Here is a 20,174-nt window from a genome sequence, read left to right as displayed (position 1 = left end):
ACCTTTAACGTGTGCTGAAGACTGGGTATGTGGCTCAGCAATAGAGCACTTGCTTAGCGGGTGTGAGGCACGGCTCCATTCCCCCACTTCCCCCCACGTATTGAGAGACATGGGGCTTTAAAATTACTGGGGGGTAAAAAGGATGTCTTCAGATAAAAACAATGAAACAGCTGGTGTTTTCTGTCTGAGGGGCTCAGAGGCCTCATCAGGTGGAAACCACTTCTGAAGCGTCACGCTTACCCCCTCCCCCACCAGCTACTAAGAAGCAGTAGCGCAGGTCAGACACCCTGAGCGCACCCAACTCCACCACAGAAACCAGGTTCTGGGCCTACCAGACAAACACATCATTTCCGGCGTAGGTCCTGCAGCACTAGAATGGCTTAGACCCAGCAAACACAGGCTATCAATAGTATTCGGCTTTCTGGAGGTCACTTGTGGAGACTAATTTACTGTGGTGTGCTGATGGGAAGACGGACTGCTTAACACCACTTGTTTTCTGGCTATTTCTCCCCCTCCCTCCCTTCTCTCTCTCTCTCTCACTTTCAGGAAGGACTTTTGTCAGTTGGTTGCCGATAGGCTGTTGTCTAAAAAGTTTCCAGGCTAGAGACTGGACCGTGCTCATTGGTCAGTACTTTGGTCCAAGCTTCAGAGTAGATCAGGGCAGGTCTGTTTTTTTGAGGATTCTCTTGGTCCTGCCTGCTGGTACTTCTGCAGCCCACCTGGGGTCCCAGTTATACTCCTGTATCTCAGGTTACCTCAGCGCTCCCCACAGGATGGTTTTCTTTCTCAGGCACAAGGATCTAAGCTTAATCAGCATGGTAAAATATTTACTCTCCACATTCATCTCAGAAAAACAACCTCAAACCACTCATACTCTATATCTGACTAGAAAGAACAAATGATATGTATGTGAAAGTCGGATTAGGGAAAATGTAACTAAAGCCATAACCTTAAAATCAGGTGCTCCCAGATGATTTATTTACTTATTTGTTTGTTTATTGTACTGGAGAGTAAATCTGGGGACTTCACACTAAACTACTTCCCAGCTCTTTTTTATTTTGAGACAGTGTCTCATTAAATCATTAAGTTGCCCAGGCTGGGCTCAAACTTTCAACCCTCCTACCTCAGTATCCCACAGTGCTGGGATTCCAGGTGTGTGCCACAATGCTCAGCTGATTTTAGTTTCTTGTGTATTCTTCCAGCCAGTTTCTCTAAGTATACACAGGCAAATATAAATATAGAGTCTTGCTTGACATGGTGGCACACTCCTGTAACCCAAGCACTCAGGAGTCTGAGGCAGGAGGATCACTGTGAGTTTGAGGCCAGTCTGGCCGCCATAGTGAGTTCAAGGCCAAACTGAACTACACAGCAAGACCTTGTCTCAAAAAAACAAAAAACAGTGCTTGCTTCAGCAGCACATATACTAAAATTGGAACAATACAGAGAAGATTAGCATGGCCCCTGTGCAAGGATGGCAGGAAAATTTGTGAAGCATTCTGTATTTTAAAAAAACACACAAGAAACAAAAGACAGTCTTATTTTCTCTGGCCCTTTTACACTAGAGGTAGCTCTTCATATACGTAGTTGACACCTTCAATCTTGGACCTTATCTAATGTATGTGTGGAATAGTGGGCACTGAGATGTTATTCAAAGTAGGATCTCAGAGCTTAGATCAGGCCCCTAAAAGTTCACATGTTCATAGATCATGAATACTCTGTGTATTATGTTACTCAAATCTCCTTATCTTTGGACCAAGGAAGAGCTCCAAAAATCTCTATTTTGTTTTGTTTTTCAACCGGGAATGGTGGCACACACCTGTTATCCCACCACTCAGGAGGCTGAGGCAGGAGGATTGTCATGAGTCTGAGGTCAGCCTGGGTTATATAGTGAAATCACAGCTAGCCTGGACTACATAGCAAGACTCTGTCTCAAAACACCAAACCAAAAAACAATTTTTTTTTTTTCTGTTTTTGGATCACCTTGCTATTATCCCTCATCAAATTCTGTTAACCAAGTGAGGCTTTTGTACCCCACTGGAGTTATGGGCTGAATTTTGTCCCCACTTCCCCACTCAAATTCATGTACTGAAGCCCTAACTGCTAGGATTACAGAATGTGACTCTATTTGGAGACCAGGCCTATAGAGAGGTGATTAATTAAAATGAGGCCGAGAGGGTGGGTTCCGCTCTTGTTTGATTTGTGTCTTCATGAGAGATTTGGAGACACCAGAATGCCCACATACAGAGGAAAGACAATGTGAGGATGGCTCACAGGGAGACGCGGCCATCTGTAAGCCAAGGAGAGCCCTCAGGAAAAGCCAAACCTGTCAGCCCTTGAGTTGTAGACGTCTGTTCTCCAGAACTGAGAGAAAATGGATTTCTGTTGTTTAAATCAGCTGGTCTGTGATGTTTTGTTCTGGCAGCCCAAGGAGACTAGTATAGATGCTGTTAAGAAATTGTCTTTTGGAGGGACTGGGCATGTAGCTTAGTGGCCAGCATGTTTAAGTCCCTAGCTAGATCCCTAGTACTGCAAAAAAAAAAAACAAAAAAAAAACTTGTGGAACTCAAGAGTTCAGAATGTTGTTGGAATTTTGTCTGATTTCACAAGGTGTTCCAACAACACCAGGCAAAGCTGCATCAACACCAAACAACCAATTCATTTCTGTCTTGGGATTCTGAGAATTCTCTAATGGATCTTGTTTCCTTTGTGGAGTCCAGGAATTTTCTAATGCATCTTGTTTCCCTTTTTTTCCCTTCAGTTGCTAAGAGATACAAAGGCAAAGTTTCACCTCTGTTTCTAGTGATATTTGTGATGTGTTTTTGTGTGCTAACAGAGCCCTGGCTTCATTTGCCTGCCTGTGCTTTCCTCTAATTCTGGTTTCCCCATTAATCTTCTTGTTGAACATAATTTTCGTATGTGGTCTCAAATCACTTTTTAAGTAAGAAAAGGCATAATTACCGAAGTGACCCTAGAAAGACCCTGTCTTTCTCTCCCTGTCTTTTAACAAAATTAAGCCTTCTTTCAGCAATTTGAAATATGTCTATAACATGAGTATAATAGTTAATACTTACTCCCTCCCCATCTGTTTTTGCAGTACTGGGGACTGAACTCAGCACCTTTGCACTGAGCTACATTACCAGCCCATTTTTATTTTATATTTTAAGACAGCTTCTCACTTAATTGCTATATTGCCGAGGCTGGGCTTTAACTTTCAATCCTTCTGCCTCAGCCTCCCAGAGTGCTGGGATTATAGACATGCACCACCATGCCTGGCCTACCCCTTTCTTCTAAGCAATTGACTTAAAAAATCAGCATCTGACCAGCCCATAAGATGAAATATGGTAATTGATTTTTTTTTTTTTGGTACCAGGGATCAAACTCAGGACCTTGTACTTGCGAGGTAGGCGCTGGAACCACTGAGCTAAATCCCCAGCCCAATATGGTAATAGTTTAAATCCAAGTTACTTTTTACAGCACTGATTCTTAGAATTCCCTTTTCTGTCTTTCTCCACAACTGCTTTGCCAGGCAATCTCTCAATGCAATAGTTTCCTCTGCACCATATTTATTTCCCCCCAATTAATATGATCCCCACCCAGGTACCCTTCCCTCTCAGAGACAGGCAGGTCTCCTTCCCTGACCTCTTCAGTACATCCTCCTTCATTTTAATCCAGGATTCTTAGTAATTTTTCCAGGAGAGAATAGAGTGAACATCAAGGGCAAAGAGCCAAAGTACCTGGTTCAAATTTCCCCTCTGATATTAACCAGCTATGTGACCTTTGGCAAGTTACTAAACTTCAAGGAGCCTCCGTTTCCTCATCTATACAATGACACAATAATGGTAAGTATAAATAAGAACCTGAGTTCAGGTACTTGAAGCACAGTCCTGGCACCTGTGAAGTGCTTGAGTTATGTGAGCTGGGTTCTGCTGGTCAAAGAAATAAAGGCAACTCTTGGGAGTTTTAAGGCTCTATCTGCTGTCCCAAATGAAAGCCAGTTTAAATGTTTTATTAGTAGTTTCCTAGAATAATGGACTCCTCCAGATGCCTGGGTTTGCACATTCCTCTGCGTGGTCCTCACCTGAGTCCTGGCCAACCTTACTGTTACTGCCCTGAATGGGCACCACGCCTGGTTAGGCCCTGGGTTAGGCTATGATGGTGCCTGGTACAGAAGAGAGGCACAGCCCCGAGCCCAGGGTCCTTAGCATGGTGCTCTTTGGAGTTATTTAACCTCTAAGCAACTGCTCCACCTATGATTAATAGGAACACTAACACTTGTCTTCCGTGGTATTTTTAACTTATCTTTGTGGCACTCAGTATAAGACCCATGGCCTCATACTTGCTAGGTAGCCTCATCCCTAAACTCAGGTATTTTTATTTTCAACAATGATTGAGACAAGATGGCTGAGGGCACTGCCCGGGCCATGATCCTAGTGCCTGGCCCTAACTGACATTTCCTTTCTTCCTCCTCAACACCATTCAGAGAAGACATTTCACTGTCCCTAACACTGAGTGTCTCGGAGGAGAGGGAGCTGGACAGTGTCTGCCTTACCCTGGGCCTTTCAGCCTCAGCACAATCCCTCCTTTGGCCTCCTGTGGACTCCTAGGCTTCACTATTTCTTTTTTACAAAACCCACCACATTTTGACAAGTGTAAGGCAAACTTGACTAAAGCACCAAGAAGTAGCTTTTATAGTGAGGATGATATCTACTAGCATGGGGTACTTTTGCCCCATTGGTTTTCTAAGCAATCTTACGCTTAGCTGTGTAAATAAATGAACTTGTTTGATGCTGGAAAAGACAGGGATAAAGGAGGGGAGGGTGGAAAAAGAAAAGCATTTTGCATACAGTGGACGCTCAAGTTATGACTGGCCTGACATATGAACAACTTGGGTTATGACCAGAATGTTAGGGTGGGTTTTTTGAGGTGGGGGTACTGGGAATGTACACTTGCCAGGCAGGCGCTGTACCACTGAGCTACATCCCCAGTCCGAGAATTTTAGTTTTAACTTATGAAAAAGTTTTGAGTTACGACCCAAATGCTGGTCACTTGTGCTTCCAGATGGTCTCAGGTACAGATTTAACCCTTAAAGAGTTCTGGAAGGACCATTACAGCATCCTTTCCTGTGTGGGGTTAATTGAGAAATCCTGGGCCAGTGTCTCTCTCTCTAAGGATACTGAGATCTGCCTGTATACAGGAGAGTGACTTTGAAGGCTGTGTAGAGGAGCCTGAGCCTTCATTGACCAACCTGAATTAAAACCAGCCCTCATGAACGAATTGAGTTCGTAAGTCAAGGGTCTACTGTATTTACTCAGATGAGATCCAACTCACTTGAACTCAAAACACCATGCATTCAGGGCAATAAAAGCAGAGGCCTACTTTTGTTTTTGTTTTTGTTTTGTTTTTGGTACCTGGGATGGAACTCGGGTCCTTGAGCTTGTGAGGCAGGCAGCAAAACCACTGAGCTAAATCCCTGGACCAACTTAATGTTTTGTTTTTGTTTTTGTTTTTTTAAGAGGCCTACTTTTTACCAGCATGATCACCACCACCACCACCATGCTCTAACCAGCCTCGAAGATGACCCTTGCTTTCTGCTTGTCATGTCATAGTGATCCCCTCCTACCTTACACCAGAGCTGGTTTGTGTGGCCCACATGACACTCCAGAAGTGCTGAGATTTCACTTCTGAGACTAAGTCAGGGAGACAGTGTAGTTTCCATCTTAGTCCTCTCTCCTTTGGGACAACTGGCTCTCAGCCAAGCAGGCTGCCGTGGCACGAGCAGCCCCGGAGGAGGCCACAGGGTGGGGAACTGAGGCCTTCTGCCTCAGAGTGAGCCAGGAAGCAGATTGCCCAAGCTCAGTCAAGCCTTCACTTGATAACTGCAACCCTGACCAACAGTTTGTCTGCCACTTCATGAGAGACTCTGAGCCAGAACCACCAACCAATTACGTTTTGGCATAATTTGGCAGCAAGAGATAACAAATAAGCCACCCAACCATTCTTGGAAATCTCTACCTGATTCTTATTTCAATCATAGAGAAAACACTGCCTTCTTCATAAGTAAACTCTCCCAGCATAGCCAAACTGAATTACGCATATAGGTCACACTATTTACAAAAGAGAATGATGTTCACAGCCTGGGGAAGCTGGTTTGCAGATGGATGTTAGGGGTAGGTCCATAAACCACCTCCGGTTTTATGTGAATGTGTTTTCTATCTGGTGCAATTCTACATAATTTTGGGGAAAAATCATTTCACATATAAATTATGATTAAGCCTAGTTTTCCTGCCTATAGGCCAGCTATAGCATGTCAAGACATAACTCCATTTTTGTCTCTGGTCACAGCTGAGACCTCAACAGTCCCATGACACTCCGATACTCAAGGACAAGATTACAACAGCTAAAGACATCCTGGTTTCTTGAGAACTAAGTAGAAAGAGAAAGGTTTCCCTGGGGAGAGACAATTCCTTATCACCTTAACTCCTCCTACCTACTATTGTAAGGCTCCTCTCCTTACAGTCCTTTTCAAAATAAGAACCTCAGTGCCCTAAGATCTTCATCAGCATAAGATCCATATCAACATAGGATTACTGCCACTCCCTAAACATCACCTGATGCTCCCTCCAATTAGTGTATGTCCCCAATAAATAGTGGCTAGCTTGGAGAGTCTTTGTCTTTGCCCACTCTGAGGCACTGACCTCCCGGCCCCCCATATATTTTGTATCTTTTTTTTTTGGTACCGGGGATCAAACTCAGGTCCTTGTGCTTGAGAGGCAGGTGGCAGAACCACTGAACTAAATCCCTGCCCCCCCCCATACACTTTGAAAGTACAAGAGTCTCTGTTGTCTTTTTTTTCTTTAGCCCTCGACATCCCCCTTTCTAGGCAGTCAGATTGATGGCCCAGTTTTCCTGGAGAGAGGGCCCAGAGCTTTCCTGCTTGAGCAGAAAGGTTCAAAACTGTTGTGATGAAGGATGGGGTTGTGGATTGGCATAAAGAGGTCAGATCTAGGGTGAATAACCTTAACAGTCACTTTTCAAAATAAGTACAAATAGCCAATAAGTTCATGAACAAATGTACACCTTTAGCCATAAGAGAAATGCAAGTCAAAACTACATTGAGATTCTATCTCATCCCAGTCAGAATGGCTATCACCAAGAATACAAAAAACAATAAATGCTGGTGAGGATGTGGAGAAAAAGGAACATTTCTATGCTGCTGGTGGGAAAATAAATTAGTATAGCCATTATGGAGATCAATATGGAGGTTCCTCAAAAAATTAAAATTAGAACTACCATATAGTTATAACTCTCTGATACCTAAAGGAACTAAAGTTGACATACTATAGGGACACTGGCATGATCATGTTTATTGCAGCACAATTCACAATAGCCGATATGGAACCAGCCTAGGTGTCAACAGATGAATGGATAAAGAAAATGTGGTGTATCAAATGTGTGGTGGAACACGCCTGTACTCTCAGCACTCTGGGAGGCTGAGGCAGCAGGATTGCAAGTTCTAGTCCAGCCTGGACAATTTAGAAATTTAGTAAGACTCTATCTCAAAGTATAAAATTTTTTAGAAGGGCTTTTTGGGAGTGTAGCCCGGTGTGAAGGCCCTGGGTTCAATCCCTAGTACTGCAAAAAACAACAAAACTGAAAACAAAGAAAGAGAGAAGAGTAGAAATTTGAAACCCAATATTTTGTAAAGCTAATAGTTACTAATAAAAATATATTCATGAAGTCAGATTTTTTTTTTTGGTCTTGCTATGTAGTTCAGGCTGGCCTTGAACTCTCCTTGATCCTCCCGCCTCAGCCTCCTGAATGCTGGGATTATAGGCATTCCTGGCTGTGACATCAGATCTTTTCAACCTGGATAGATATGAGCTGATGGAGAAGATCCAAAGTCACAAAGTCATCACAGCACAGATAAGACATCCCCGGACCACAATACCAAATATTAAAATGAAGGGGGCCGGGAATATAGCTCAGTGGCACCACGCCTGCCTGGGAAGGGCAAGGTCCTGAGTTTGATTTCTGGTATGAGGGCTGTGGGGATGGAGCCTACTTCCCTGGACCTCAAGACCACCCATCAGGGGAGGAGGAAGATCCCTGGAAAGAGAAGGTGTCATGACTCAGCCAGGCACCTGGCCCTCAACCTGGAAATGACTCAGAGTGGAGGGGTTGGGGGAAAAGAAGGGGCCACCCACTATTGTCAGGAAAATTACAGGGCGCCAGGAGCCATGCAGTCCCTGGTGAACTTGTACACTCAGCAGAGAACACACTGACTCATCTTCTCACGTGAAATCTCCACCGTCTCCAAGTTCAGTTCAAGTTCCCAACCATGAGACATTTACCAAACACCTGTGCCAGGTGCTGGGCTTTGGGGTGAATAAGCAATCATCCCTGAGGTCTTAGGCAGGACAGGGGTGGGGCCCAGCTAGCTGGGGTTCAGTGATGTCAGTGACACAGAGGAAGGACTTCCAGGAGAGGCCAGGCCTCTCAAGGAAGGAAGTGGCCACTGGACCAAGCACCAGGTGAAGGCGGGCCGTGGGCACTACAGGAGGACAGCACATACCAGGCATCAGGGTGTGGGAAATCAGTTTATTGCGGGCACAGCCAGTGACAGGAAGCAGAACGTGGGGATGGAGGGGCTGGGTGGCCCACATCAGCCATGCCAGGAGAGAAGGCTGGGCACTGACCTCTTCAGGAAAGGCAGGACAGATAAGGTGAGTTTCAGAAAGATCCTATGGAGCAAAACCCGAGGCCACCCTGGGATGGTTCAGGTGAAAGTGAAGGGGCAGAGAGACACTTGAGGGACTCAGGAGAATTTGTTTTGGGGAGTGATGAGAATATTCTAGAACAAGACAGTGCTGATGGTGGCCAACATTATGAATATACTAAATGTCACTAATAATATATTTAACATTATTTGTATTTTACCACTTTGTTTTTGGAGACAGCGTCTCATTATGTAGTCCTGGGCTTTAACTCACTAAACTGCCCAAGTTGGCCTCAAACTTTCCATCCTCCTGCCTCAGCTTCCTGAGTGCTGGGATCTCAGCCATGCACCACCATGCCCAACTTTACAATTTTTAGAAGACTTATTTGATAGGGTACATGGAAGATAGGATTCCCGGATTAGGTTCCCACCCTCAGGAGGATATGGATGTCACCAAGTAAGACAGAAAATGCCAGAAAAAGATAATGGAGGAAGACAAAGTCCCAGGGCTGCAGCTGGGCCTATGGGACCTGGAAGGAGAGGAAGACAGGCAGCTGTTGGTCCCAGGTTGAGCCCAAGGCTCAGGGGGTCGGGTGTGGAGATGAGAAAGTAGAGTTGGGCTGTGAGCGGGTAAGACTTCGGAGCCGGCAGAGACCAAGGCAAGAAAACGTGTGCCCAGGGCTGGATTCTTTTCTCTAAAAGACAAGTTACCAATTGGTTTGTAGACAGAGAAAAAAGCCAGATGCAAGGACAGATCCTCAAAGTGGGGAGGTGAGAGGGGGCATGAATAAATAAAGAAGAGAGTTCCCGGGGTAAGGGAGGGACAGGCTGGGGCCCAGGTGGCCCAGGGGGCCAGGATCAGCCAGGGCGTTGACTAGCCTTGGGCAGCCAGGAGGATGGGTGGGGAGGCAGATAAGCTTTGGCTAGGGCCAGGCCGGAAGTGGAGGGAGTTCCCTCCAGACTGACTGTTTTCTAGGTGAAGATGGAGCTGAAGTCATCTCCTGAGGTGCAGTGAGGCAGGCTATGGTTGGGTTGGGGGTGAGGAGCCCAGAAGGCTTCAGATAGGAGGGGAAAGGGCTGAGTCCTCAGAGTAGGAAATTCGGGGCAGGCACACTGGCCAGTCACGCACCACACCGAAAATGCCTGGGGCGCCCTCAGGAAGGGAAACCTGATCCCAGCCCCGCTCTGCAAACCCCAGTGCTGACCATGCACAGTGCCTTGTTGCCTCTGGATCTCAGTTCCGTCCATTAAAATGAAGCAGGGGCCTGAGCAAGCAGTCAGTCATTCTCTAGGGTCCCAAGGAAGAGACAGGAGAATGGCAGTCCTGGTGCTAGGAAACAGAACATGGGGAGCTAGAGAGCAGGAGCCCCAAGCCCTGGGGTGTTTCTAAAGCAGGCTGTGGCCCTCAGGCCATGGTCTGGACGAGAGCCAGGAGTATGAGTCTGGAGTGGACTTTAGAGAGGGGGTGGAACCCAAGCTATGATTCCAAAATGTGGCCAGGACAGTGTAGCAACTGTTGTTATCATTCATTCATCTCTGCAGGGCAGCAGAATTACCTTTCACCCGATCTCAACCTCACACCCACTCCATGTGGTAGATTATGTTACTACGCCCATTTTACAGATTGGGAAAAAACCTCCAAGAGGCAAAGTCAAACCAGTCTCAAAGACATGGACCAGGCCTCTGGCCCCAGGTGGTAGGTTGAGATTTGAGTGATGGAGGTCCTGCTGAGTGGTCCCTGCATGGATGAGTTGCTCATATGTGAGGCTCATGGGATCAAGGGGGGGATTTGAAGGCAATGGATCGCCTGCCTCCACAGGTTGCCAGGGGGGTCATACTCCCAAGGAGGCACATGGGCATTTGAGCAGGGACTCCTGCAGATCACGGGCCACAGTTCCAGCCTCAACTCAACCCCGATTGTCCATGGACTTCTTCCAAGAGCCGAACGATATGCCTGCAACCCGGCCGAGCCTGTTCTAGGCCAACTGAGGAGACTTCTAACAAGGGATCCTGTTGTCGCTTTCTCCCTCCATTCACACCCCCCAAACCCAGCTGAGCCCCTCTGACATGCAATCCGAGATAAAGCAGAACAAGACTCTCTTATCTCAAGATGAAAGTTCATATTCACTCAGCTGTCAAGTGGATGGCAAACCAGACTTCAAAGACAGGCAGCACCGCCTTCCTGTGTGGGAGCACAGAATATTACAGATGCAGCTGTAGCCTCACAGGTGGATGGAAAATGAGAATGCGGTACTTAAAGAAGAATCATTTCGGAGAAAAAGAGTTGTAATACCAATTTCTTTCTTTCTTTCTTTTTTTTTTTTGGTACCAGGGATCGAACTTGGGTCCTTGCGCTTGCGAGGCAGGAGGCACAACCACTGAGCTAAATCCCGGCCCTCTAATACCAACTTCAACGTTGTTCTGCTTTCATGAATCTGACAAACTTATTTGTTATTTAAGACAATTGGGAGGAAATACGAAAATAGAAGACTCGTTTAGAAACAAAAATAGGAGCCAGGCATGGTGGAGCACACCTATAATCCCAGCACAAAGGAGGCAGAGGGAGGAGGATCTCTGTGAGTTTGAGGCCAGCGTGGGCTACATAGTGAGACCCTGCCTCAAAAAGCCAAACAAAACAAAACAAAAATAGGCTGGACATGGTGGAGCACACCTGTAAACCTAGCACTTGAGAGACTGAGGCAGGAGGATTGCTGTGAATCCAAGGCCAGCCTGGGCCACTTAATGAGTTCAAGACCAGCCTGAACTATGTGGTGAGACCCTATCTCAAAAACAGAACAACAAAAAAACCCATAAAATAAACACTGGGGAGCTGGACATAGTTGCGGATGCCTATAATCCTAGTACTCTGTCAGGCTGAGGCAGGAGAATCATAAGTTTGAGTCCAGCCTAGGCAATTTAGCAATATAGCAAGATCTTGTCTCAGAAAATTTTTAAAGGGACAAAAGAGTAGCTCAATGCAAAAACCCTGAGTTCAACCCTTCCTACATCCCAGAAATAAAAATTAACTCTCAGGGATGAGGCAGAATATGGAAAACAATTTTTGGCAAGACAACCATAAACAAATTATGGAATCACTAGTTTCTTTGTCACCTTCCCAATTCCAACACACAGCAGTCCACCGGGGTCTAGAAAAGGTAGATTCTGAAAGATATTCCTAAACACTTTTAAATGCTGCTTTTAAAATGCACTGAGTAGAAAGTGGCTTACAACAAGTGCTTTCTAAAAATGACTCCAAAATGGGATAAGTTTTTGTTTCCCATTGGAATATTTTCCTCTATCATAAAAAAAAAAAAAAAAAAAAAATCAACCCAAGCCATTTGGCCCCAGTTTTAGGAATCACAGAAGATAAGAAAGAGGAAGGTAGAAACATCATGACTTACAGTTTTCCTGACTCTCAAGGCTCGAACCTGGAAGAGACAGAAGAAATCTGTTGATTTCAGAAGCTCAGTGCTCAGAAAGGTAAAAGGCGGTGGGGACAGCGACAACTCACAGAGCAGCAGAGTCAGCAGGGCTCCCAGCCACATCATGCCCCTTTGGGCCCACACTGGCCGCATCCTGAAAGCAAAGGCTGCCTGGTACCGTCAGTTCTGCCTTCGGGCCATGTCTTGGGGATAGAAAACACTTTTCAGTAGCCACCGATGAGAAACCTGCACAGTGAAAAGTAGAAACAACTTGGTAACTTCTCCGGCCGTCCCAGAGAGACCTGCTGTGGTGTTGGTCAGGTAATGGCGGCCATTGCTGGAAAACCCAGAACAATGAGGCCTGGGCTGGCCTGATAGCTCCTCAGGAAATGACTGGCCTTCCTGAGGGACCACTGAATGCAGCTGCTTTGTTTAAGGAAAAAAAAAAAAAAAAGGCACAAGTGACATTTGTCTCTCTATTCTTGACTCTCCCTCTGTCTTGTTTGGATTTGGGGACCCCCTTCTTGTGATAGGGTGAGGATTTTTTTCCCCCTGTCTTCAGCCTCCACTCAAAGTGTTTCCTTACTAGACACCAAAGTCTCCCTGTCTTTCCCATGTCCTCCTCCCCAAGGGGATCTGTCCACACAGTCTAAATCTGGGCCTCCTGTCTCTCCTGGACTGATTTTTCCAAAACATCATGGACTGGGCCAGGGATTTAGCTCAGTGGTTCTGCAGCCTGCCTCGCAAGCGCAAGGACCCGAGTTCGATACCTGGTACCAAAAAAAAAAAAAAAAAAAAAAGCCAAACATCATGGACTTTGTCATAGGGGGCTGCACCAGGGACATCTGAGCTTGGAACTCATGGACTCGGGAGGCCCTCTCTGGCCTGGGCCATGGACTTTGCTGTGCCCTCACCTCACCCTCTCCCAGCCTTCATCGCAAACACACACATACTGTATTGGACCACAGGGAGTTTTCTAGGCTATAAATCAGGTCCTTCCTCTTGCCTGTTTGAAACCTGGTGATCGTCCTCTCAAAGAAGCTGCTTTATGACCCTCCATAATCCTCGGTTACCTTTCCAGCTTGGACTCCCACTACACTTTTCCTTCATGTACACTTTGGCTGCTAAAATGCCTAGTTCTCAGGATGCATCGTGTGTCAGTGCCTTTCCCAATCCTATTCTTTCTGCCTAGAGTCCTTCCGTCTTCTCTGTGGACTAGATGCTACACATCCTTCCCAGCTCACTGCAGGTATCAACTTCTGAGAAGGTCTGCCCGCCTCCCCCAGCCACAGCCATCCTCCCTCTGCAGCCCTTACCTTCCTCGTCTTCCCTGTCAGAGCCTCTCTTCAGCAGGCAGTAGCGGCAGGTCTCCCCCCGACTGGGTTCTTTCTGAAATGCCTTCCTCTACACCAGTCCTTCTTCTGCTGTTGCTGCTTCGAGGGAGACCCTTTTCAACTGGGGGAAAGAGGAACCAGATTTCTCTGCCTCAGGGCAAGAACCAAGAACTAATGGCTTCCAGCAAGGAAACATTCCTTTCTGATGGTTCAGGGAGGTTTTGAGAAAAGCTGTTGAAGAATGATACACAGTTAACCCATTTATTCCTCAAGAAATTTTCTCCTGTGGTACTGTTTATGATTGTCGCTGTGGTTTCCCATCCCTCATCTCCCACTGTAAACTACTGTATCTTCTTTGGCAACTGATTAGAAATTATCCCTACCCTTAGCCAGGCACAGTGGCACATCTGTGATCCCAGCGCTCGAGAGGCTGAGGCAGGAGGATTGCCATGAGTTTGAGCCCAGCCTGGGGTACATAGTGAGTTCAAGGCCAGCCTGAACTGCACAGTGAGACCTTGTCTCAAAAAAAGGAAGCCGGGGATTTAGCTCAGTGGTACCATGGCTGCCCGGCAAGAACAAGGTCCTGAGTTTGATTCCTGATACCGAAAAAAAAAAATCCCCACCCGTCTAACCAAATGTTGATTTAGGAGGGGAAAAGGGAAACATCTTGAATAAAAAAGTAAATGTTGGCTTCAAGTAGTAATTTTTAGATAAAGTAAGCAACTTTTGCATCTCAGAGTAATCTTCAAGCAAAAGTAATAAATGTCCAGAATTTATGCTTTTTTTTTTGGTACCGGGGATCGAACTCCAGAATCTATGCTTTTAAATTCCAAATACACTTCTAAGGCATATAATTTTATACATGATTCTAATATTGTTAAGATATCATGAGAAAATAATGCTTCATTAAAAAACAGATGTTAATACTGTATTCGGGGGAGGTTGAGACAGGATCTCCCTATACAATTCAGGCTGGTCTTGAACTCACTATGTAGCCGAGGCTGGCTTCGAACTCACAGCAATCCTCCCACCTCAGCCTCCTGAGTGCTAAATGTTAATATTTTGAAAAGGAGAAAAATTATATTCTATAACTCATAGCATACCCTAGAATGATTTCCCAATGGACCAAGTATCTGAATGTGCAAGCTTTTTTAAAAACAAGTTTGCATAAATTGCCCAGGCTGGCCATGGACTCCAGACCCTCCCATGTCAGGCTCCTAAGTAGCTAGGATTAAATGTACCCAGAATGCCTGGCATTGGGTTACAAATTTCTGATCCCAAATCATGTCCTTTTTTTCCTTTCCAAAAAAGTGAAGCCAAATAACAAGCCTGAATGCCAAATGAGCATTGTAGGAAATATTTACTTTTGGGCAAAAGAGAAGGAAGCCAGGGGTAGAGTTGGTTGTTCACACCTGTAATCCCATCTGCTATAGAGACTGAGTCAGGAGGATTGCAAGTTTGGAGCCAGCCTGTGCAACTTAGCGAGTCCTTGCTGCAAAATAAAATAAAAAAGGGGCGGTGATGTAGCTCAGTGATACAGTGCTTGCTTAGTATGAATGAGGCCTTGGGTTCAATCCCCACTGCCAGAGAAAGAGAGAGGGAGGGAGGGAGAGAGAGAGATCACAAATCAACTGGGGGGGGCAGGAACGGGGGAAGGAGTAAGAAGAATCAAAATTTGGCAGGTACATGTGTTAGGCAAGTAGTTAGACATTAGTGGGCCTGAGGGACAAAGGAGGAGGGTCCCAAATAGCATGCTTTGCCAGTTACAGTTAAAAAGAAACCAAAACTTCAATATATAATCCATTTATAATAATTTGTTAGGTCTCAGATCTAAAGCAATTCCGCAGAGCACAATGACAGTTTAAGGCTATACACTGTGCAGGTTCCTTCTGATATCTGGCCAACTAGTCATTTATTTCCAAAACAAGGCACGTATCTCCCTTGTCATGCAAATGGGATTGAAGGGGAGCAGTCATTTCTACAGGCTGGCCTTTTTTCCCTTCACCCTTCTGCCTGCTGCTGCTGCTACCGTCCAGTGATCTTCAATAAACATAGCTACTTACTACATACTATGTAAGGTGTACACTGGGCGATTCTTTCCTTGTCATACCTGAGAACCTGGACTCTTTTGGGCCCACTCAACTGTAACATTTGGTGAGCTGAGCCACGAGGACTTTACCAAACCTCGGAAGACCTCACTGGACAACATGCCAAGGGACTTTATCGCATAGCAGCCTAGGGACCTCACCAGACAGTGAAGGCGTCAGCAATCCAGAGCCCTCCGGAGACCTCAGCAGAAGTGGGGAACCAGACAACCCAGCCAGCAAGGAAGATGAGAACCCAGTTTCTTTTCAGCTTCAGGTTGAAGAGGCCTTCCCTATCAAACTCCTGGTGGTGAGCATAATTCAAGATCAGGACTTGCTCCTCATCCACGGTTCATCAAGAAGTCTTTGAAAGCAGGGCTCAGCTCCTTTGATTTGAACTCTTAGATCAATCTGGTGTTGAGTTCCTTGGTCCCTGTGTAGATAGGGCCAATGCTCCTATGCAGCTGGAAGTAGCTATAGAAGAGGGAACTTCCACCTTCAACTCCCTTCAAAGTTTGACTGGGAGCAGGGCTCTCAGCAGGGGACTAGTACAGTTAGGCACAAAGGAGAGGAGCGAGCCACTCCTTTCCCTCCGCAGCTCCGCCCTGAGGATTATCCTTGCTTCCATAATCCCAAAAGTGGGAAGTAGGGGGAGTCACTCCTTTCCCTTCATTCAACTTTAAACACAACTTGCTCTAATGATTATCCAGGCTTAAACTGAGGAGGATGCTCAAGGCAGCAGATCAGACACCAGTGAGAGAGACAGGGGGAGGCTCCTAGGGCCAGACACTGGAAGCTTGAGTTATTGAGTCCCTTTTTTCCTTTTACCTCTCTGCCTGTTCCTGGTGCTACCACCCTGTGATCTTGATAAATGTAGCTACTTACTACATACTATGACGTATATGCTTGGCAATCCTCTCTTCACTGCACACAAGAACTTGGACTATTTTGGGCCCACTCTACTATAACAGATCCAGTCTATGACACATCTTTAATGGAATTTTCTAATAATGGTTAACATCCCTGATGATAATTATGGAAATCTACCTGGGCTTTAAAAGTATTATATTGTATACAAAAATTGTATTATACAACCAGGCCTTCAAATTAACAGTGAGGCCAGTGTTTTTGATTACTTCTCCCCTAAAAAAGGAAACAAAAAAGATACATATATCATTAGATCAAAGATTTTTCATTGTCAAAATTCCCATGGTTTATGACCACTCAGCATGAAGCAGCTAGCAGGAAATATGTTCCTCCTTTTCCCTCTGTAATAAAGCATGGACAATGAGGAGGGCAATTGATCCGTTTTCTAGGGAAAAGCATTTCAAACAGTGCTTCCCTCTGTTGCAGGAATCGAAAAGACTGGAGAGAGCCACAGACTGAAAAAGAAGGACTATATTTCAGGTTTAAGGTGAGCACTGGCTTAACGGACTCCTTGTCCAAAGAGAAATTCTAGCTTTTATAGATTTTGTGAAAGAGGGTGGTTTTTCTAGTGATGTAGCGAGTTTACCAGAACTGGACAAGGGTGGACAGTTTTGTAACTTTGCCTTGAAAGAAGACAGTGTCTTATGAATCATATGGGAACAAAGTGTTGTAAACTTTTATCCCCCCCATACTGGGAATAAAACTATGTCCTCGGCCCTTGTAAACTTTGTTTACAGGACATAGTTGTCAATTTCATCTGTACCAGAACAAGAGTTACAGCTACAGGGGAGGGGAGGGGGAGGGAGAGGGGAAGAGGGAGGGGGCTCCTACGTCTGGGAAGGGCTTGTTTTTAAATCCTGCTTTACCTCCACTCCAAAATGTTTTTCTGACTTTCTAGTCCTCTAACAACCCATTCCTCTTGGTATTGTAATTTTTAAGGGGAAGACTGTATACACCTCCTCCTCCCCTCCGTTTTTATAAAATAACTTGCAGAAAAACAACTCGTCTATCTACAGGCTGTGGTCCTGGCCTTGAATATCTGGGAAGTAAAACAGGCCCAAATCACAGCAGAAAAAGCATCCTGTTGGCATAAAGCTAAGGAAGTGGCTTTTCTGAGCAGCTAGGTGTGGGGTGGGTCTGGGGAGAAAAGATGCGGCAGAGGAGCAACAGACACACCCGAGTTACAGGTGTCAGAGAAGGCAGGCTTCTATCTATTTCAAGACTATGGTGGTTAGAAGTAAGAGTCACAGCCATTCTCCCAGCCTGGGCCGTGGATCTTAGCAAGGTTGGAGAGCTGACGAGCAGGACTGGTCCGCTATCCCCTGGGTTGGGACTTTCCCCAGCCAAGGGACGTACCTGTAACACCATACAAGTCAGAAGGTTCTAGTGTCTTCCCCGGGCTTTGATACCTTAGGTGTATGGAGGCTCATGTTTCTCACCTTGGAACAATACTCCCATCTACCCACTGCACAGGCTGGGTAGGAAGCTGGAACATCTGGAAGCACATTTAACCAACGGAGCACACTGTTCTCCTATTCAAACTGGAAACTGCAGAAATTTGGGGTCTTAGGAATTGCAGTTCGGGAGACACCAATCCCTAGAGCTTGATCAGTGTCCCCAAGAAGGCAGGGAAAGTTGAAGCTTAAGTGGGCAAGCAGTACAAAGAGGTAAGAATTCCTATGTAGGGAATTCCACTGAAATCAAGAAACAATAGATGTGGTATGATAAGGCCTTGTGATCAATAGAAGATAAAAAAAAGAATGCCTATGCTTGATTAAAAAAAAAGTCCATAGAAAAGAATCTGCTGGCCTCTGGACGTGCAGTTTGAGTCTCTGAGCACAATGTACTGATCTGTTCTAAATGTGTGCAGAGGGCGGAGTGACAAAAGTTCACCTTCCTCAGCAGCAGCCCGAGTGGTTCGGGAGTCTTGCTTCATGATAGTCTCCCAGCTCCACTAAGAAAAGCTCTCTCAATGTTGCTTCCATCATGAGTTTTTCCTTTTCTTCCTTTCCCTTCTCTTCTTCCCTTTTCTCCTTCCCTTTCTCCCTCCACCACCACTTGGTACTGGAGATTGAACCTGAGCTACATCCCCAGTCTTTCTTTTTTTTTTTTTTCAATCTTTTTATTTTTACTTAAAAAAAAATTTTTTTTTTAAATCTTTTTTTTTTCACTTTTCTTTTTTGGTACTGGGAATCAAACCCAGGGTCTCGCACTTGCCGGCCAGGCGCTGTGCCACTGAGCTAAATCCCTGGCCCTACTTTTTAAAATTTTTGAGACAGGGCTTCACTAAATTGCCCAACTGGGCCTTCAGCTCATAATCCTGTGGCTCAGTCTCCCCCATTTCTGGGATTACAGGTGCAAACCACCATACCAGGCTCTCTTTACTTTCAGAACAATAAGCACATAGCAACAGTGAAGACAACAGTAGTAGTAACAGGAGTTGTTGGTCCAGTTTGGGCCCCAGCCTGCTCTATCTGAATTGCTGTTTTTGCTAACTCCTCTGTCTTCATGAGTTCAAGGAGAGGAGCACAAAGCCTTTGCTTTGAGAGCCAGGCTGTGCTGCCCTTGCAGCTTCAGTGTGCCTCTCAGAAAAGTGGGCAGCTGGGCAAAAGGAGGCCATGGCACATGTTAGAGTGTTCTGTGCTATTCATCCCCTGCTGGGGGCCCTTCCCGGGGATAGGAAATAGGGTTGTACAGTGGACTCTTGACTTACAAAGTCAATTCGTTCCAGAGGGCTGATTATAACTCAGGTTGGTCAACTGCCTTCAAAGTCTCTCTCCTGTATAATTTTAGGCCACACTTTCTTTCAGGCAGATCTCAGAGTCCTTAGAGAGACATTGACCCAGGATTTCTCAACCTCACACAGGAAAGGATGTTGTAATGTTCCTTTCAGAACTCTTTAAGGGTTAAATCTGTACCTGAGACCATATGGAAGCAAAAGCAATCGGCATTTGGGTTTTAACTCAATACTTTGTTAAATTAAAACTAAAACTCTGGTCATAACCCAAGTTATTTTTATGTCAGGCTGGTCGTAACTCAAGGGTCTATTGTATTATATTGTGGCCATAGGGATTCTTGTCTTTGTAGGTGTCTTACTCCATAAAGAAAAATTACAAATTATATTTTGCAACTACCTTGGTTTAAATAAGACTGTATTAACATATTTAAAATGTTTCTTTGAACTAAAAGTTCTTTTTTATTTTCCTGGATTAAAAAACAAACATTTTCCCAGCAGCATTTATTAAAGAGGCTCTCTTTCCTCCAGAGTGTGTTTTTGGCCCCTTCGTCAAAGATCAGATGGCTGAATGTGCCTGGGGGTTGTTTCTCCTCCTCTATTCTGTTCCATTGATCCTCAGGCCTGTTTTTGAGCCAGCACCTTGCTGTTTTTATCACTGTAGCCTTGTAATATGGCTTCAAATCCAGGATTGTGATGCCTCCCACTGTACTCTGTTTACCCAGGATTGCTTTTGCTATTCTGGATCTCTTCTGGTTCCAGATGAATTTTAGTATTGTTTTCTCCAATTCTGTGAAGAATACTGTTGGTATTTGATTGGGCTTGCACTAAGTCTGTGTATGAGTTTTTGCAAGTATAGCCATTCTGACTATATTTGTTGTGCCTATCCAGGAACAGGCGATATCTTTCAATTTTCTGATGTCCTCTTCGATCTCCATTTTCAGAATACTGAAGTTT

The 20,174-nt window shown here is 45.3% G+C and overlaps 1 protein-coding gene and 1 non-coding gene across 6 annotated transcripts in view; one reads left to right on the top strand and one right to left on the bottom strand.

Moving 5' to 3' along the window:
* The window catches only part of Pecam1 (platelet and endothelial cell adhesion molecule 1), a 57,361-nt gene extending 43,683 nt beyond the window's left edge, over window positions 1–13,678 (bottom strand). For 2 of the 5 annotated variants that reach the window (XM_004870297.4, XM_087208603.1), the window contains exons 1-2: window positions 12,228–12,498; window positions 12,118–12,144 (exon numbers count right to left, since the gene is read on the bottom strand). In XM_004870297.4, coding sequence (XP_004870354.3) covers window positions 12,118–12,144; window positions 12,228–12,291 — 91 coding nt within the window. In that variant the 5' untranslated portion in view covers window positions 12,292–12,498. Of the gene's footprint in view, window positions 1–9,921; window positions 9,980–12,117; window positions 12,145–12,227; window positions 12,499–13,454 lie in introns of those variants that run through there. The other 3 variants (XM_087208604.1, XM_013067635.3, XM_087208605.1) reach the window with 3 other exon arrangements.
* LOC147828787 (U6 spliceosomal RNA) lies at window positions 1,400–1,506 on the top strand. Its single transcript, XR_015450303.1, has one exon. It is a non-coding gene; the product is annotated as a U6 spliceosomal RNA (small nuclear RNA).
* Window positions 13,679–20,174: the final 6,496 nt, after the last annotated feature.

The sequence above is a fragment of the Heterocephalus glaber genome, unplaced genomic scaffold (assembly GCF_053883595.1).
Source record: "Heterocephalus glaber isolate CG9 unplaced genomic scaffold, H.glaber_assembly_v1.0 deba00000937, whole genome shotgun sequence".
NCBI lineage: Eukaryota > Metazoa > Chordata > Mammalia > Rodentia > Bathyergidae > Heterocephalus > Heterocephalus glaber.
The sequence above is the reverse complement of the archived record's forward strand: the minus strand, read 5'-3'. Positions and strand labels throughout refer to the sequence as shown.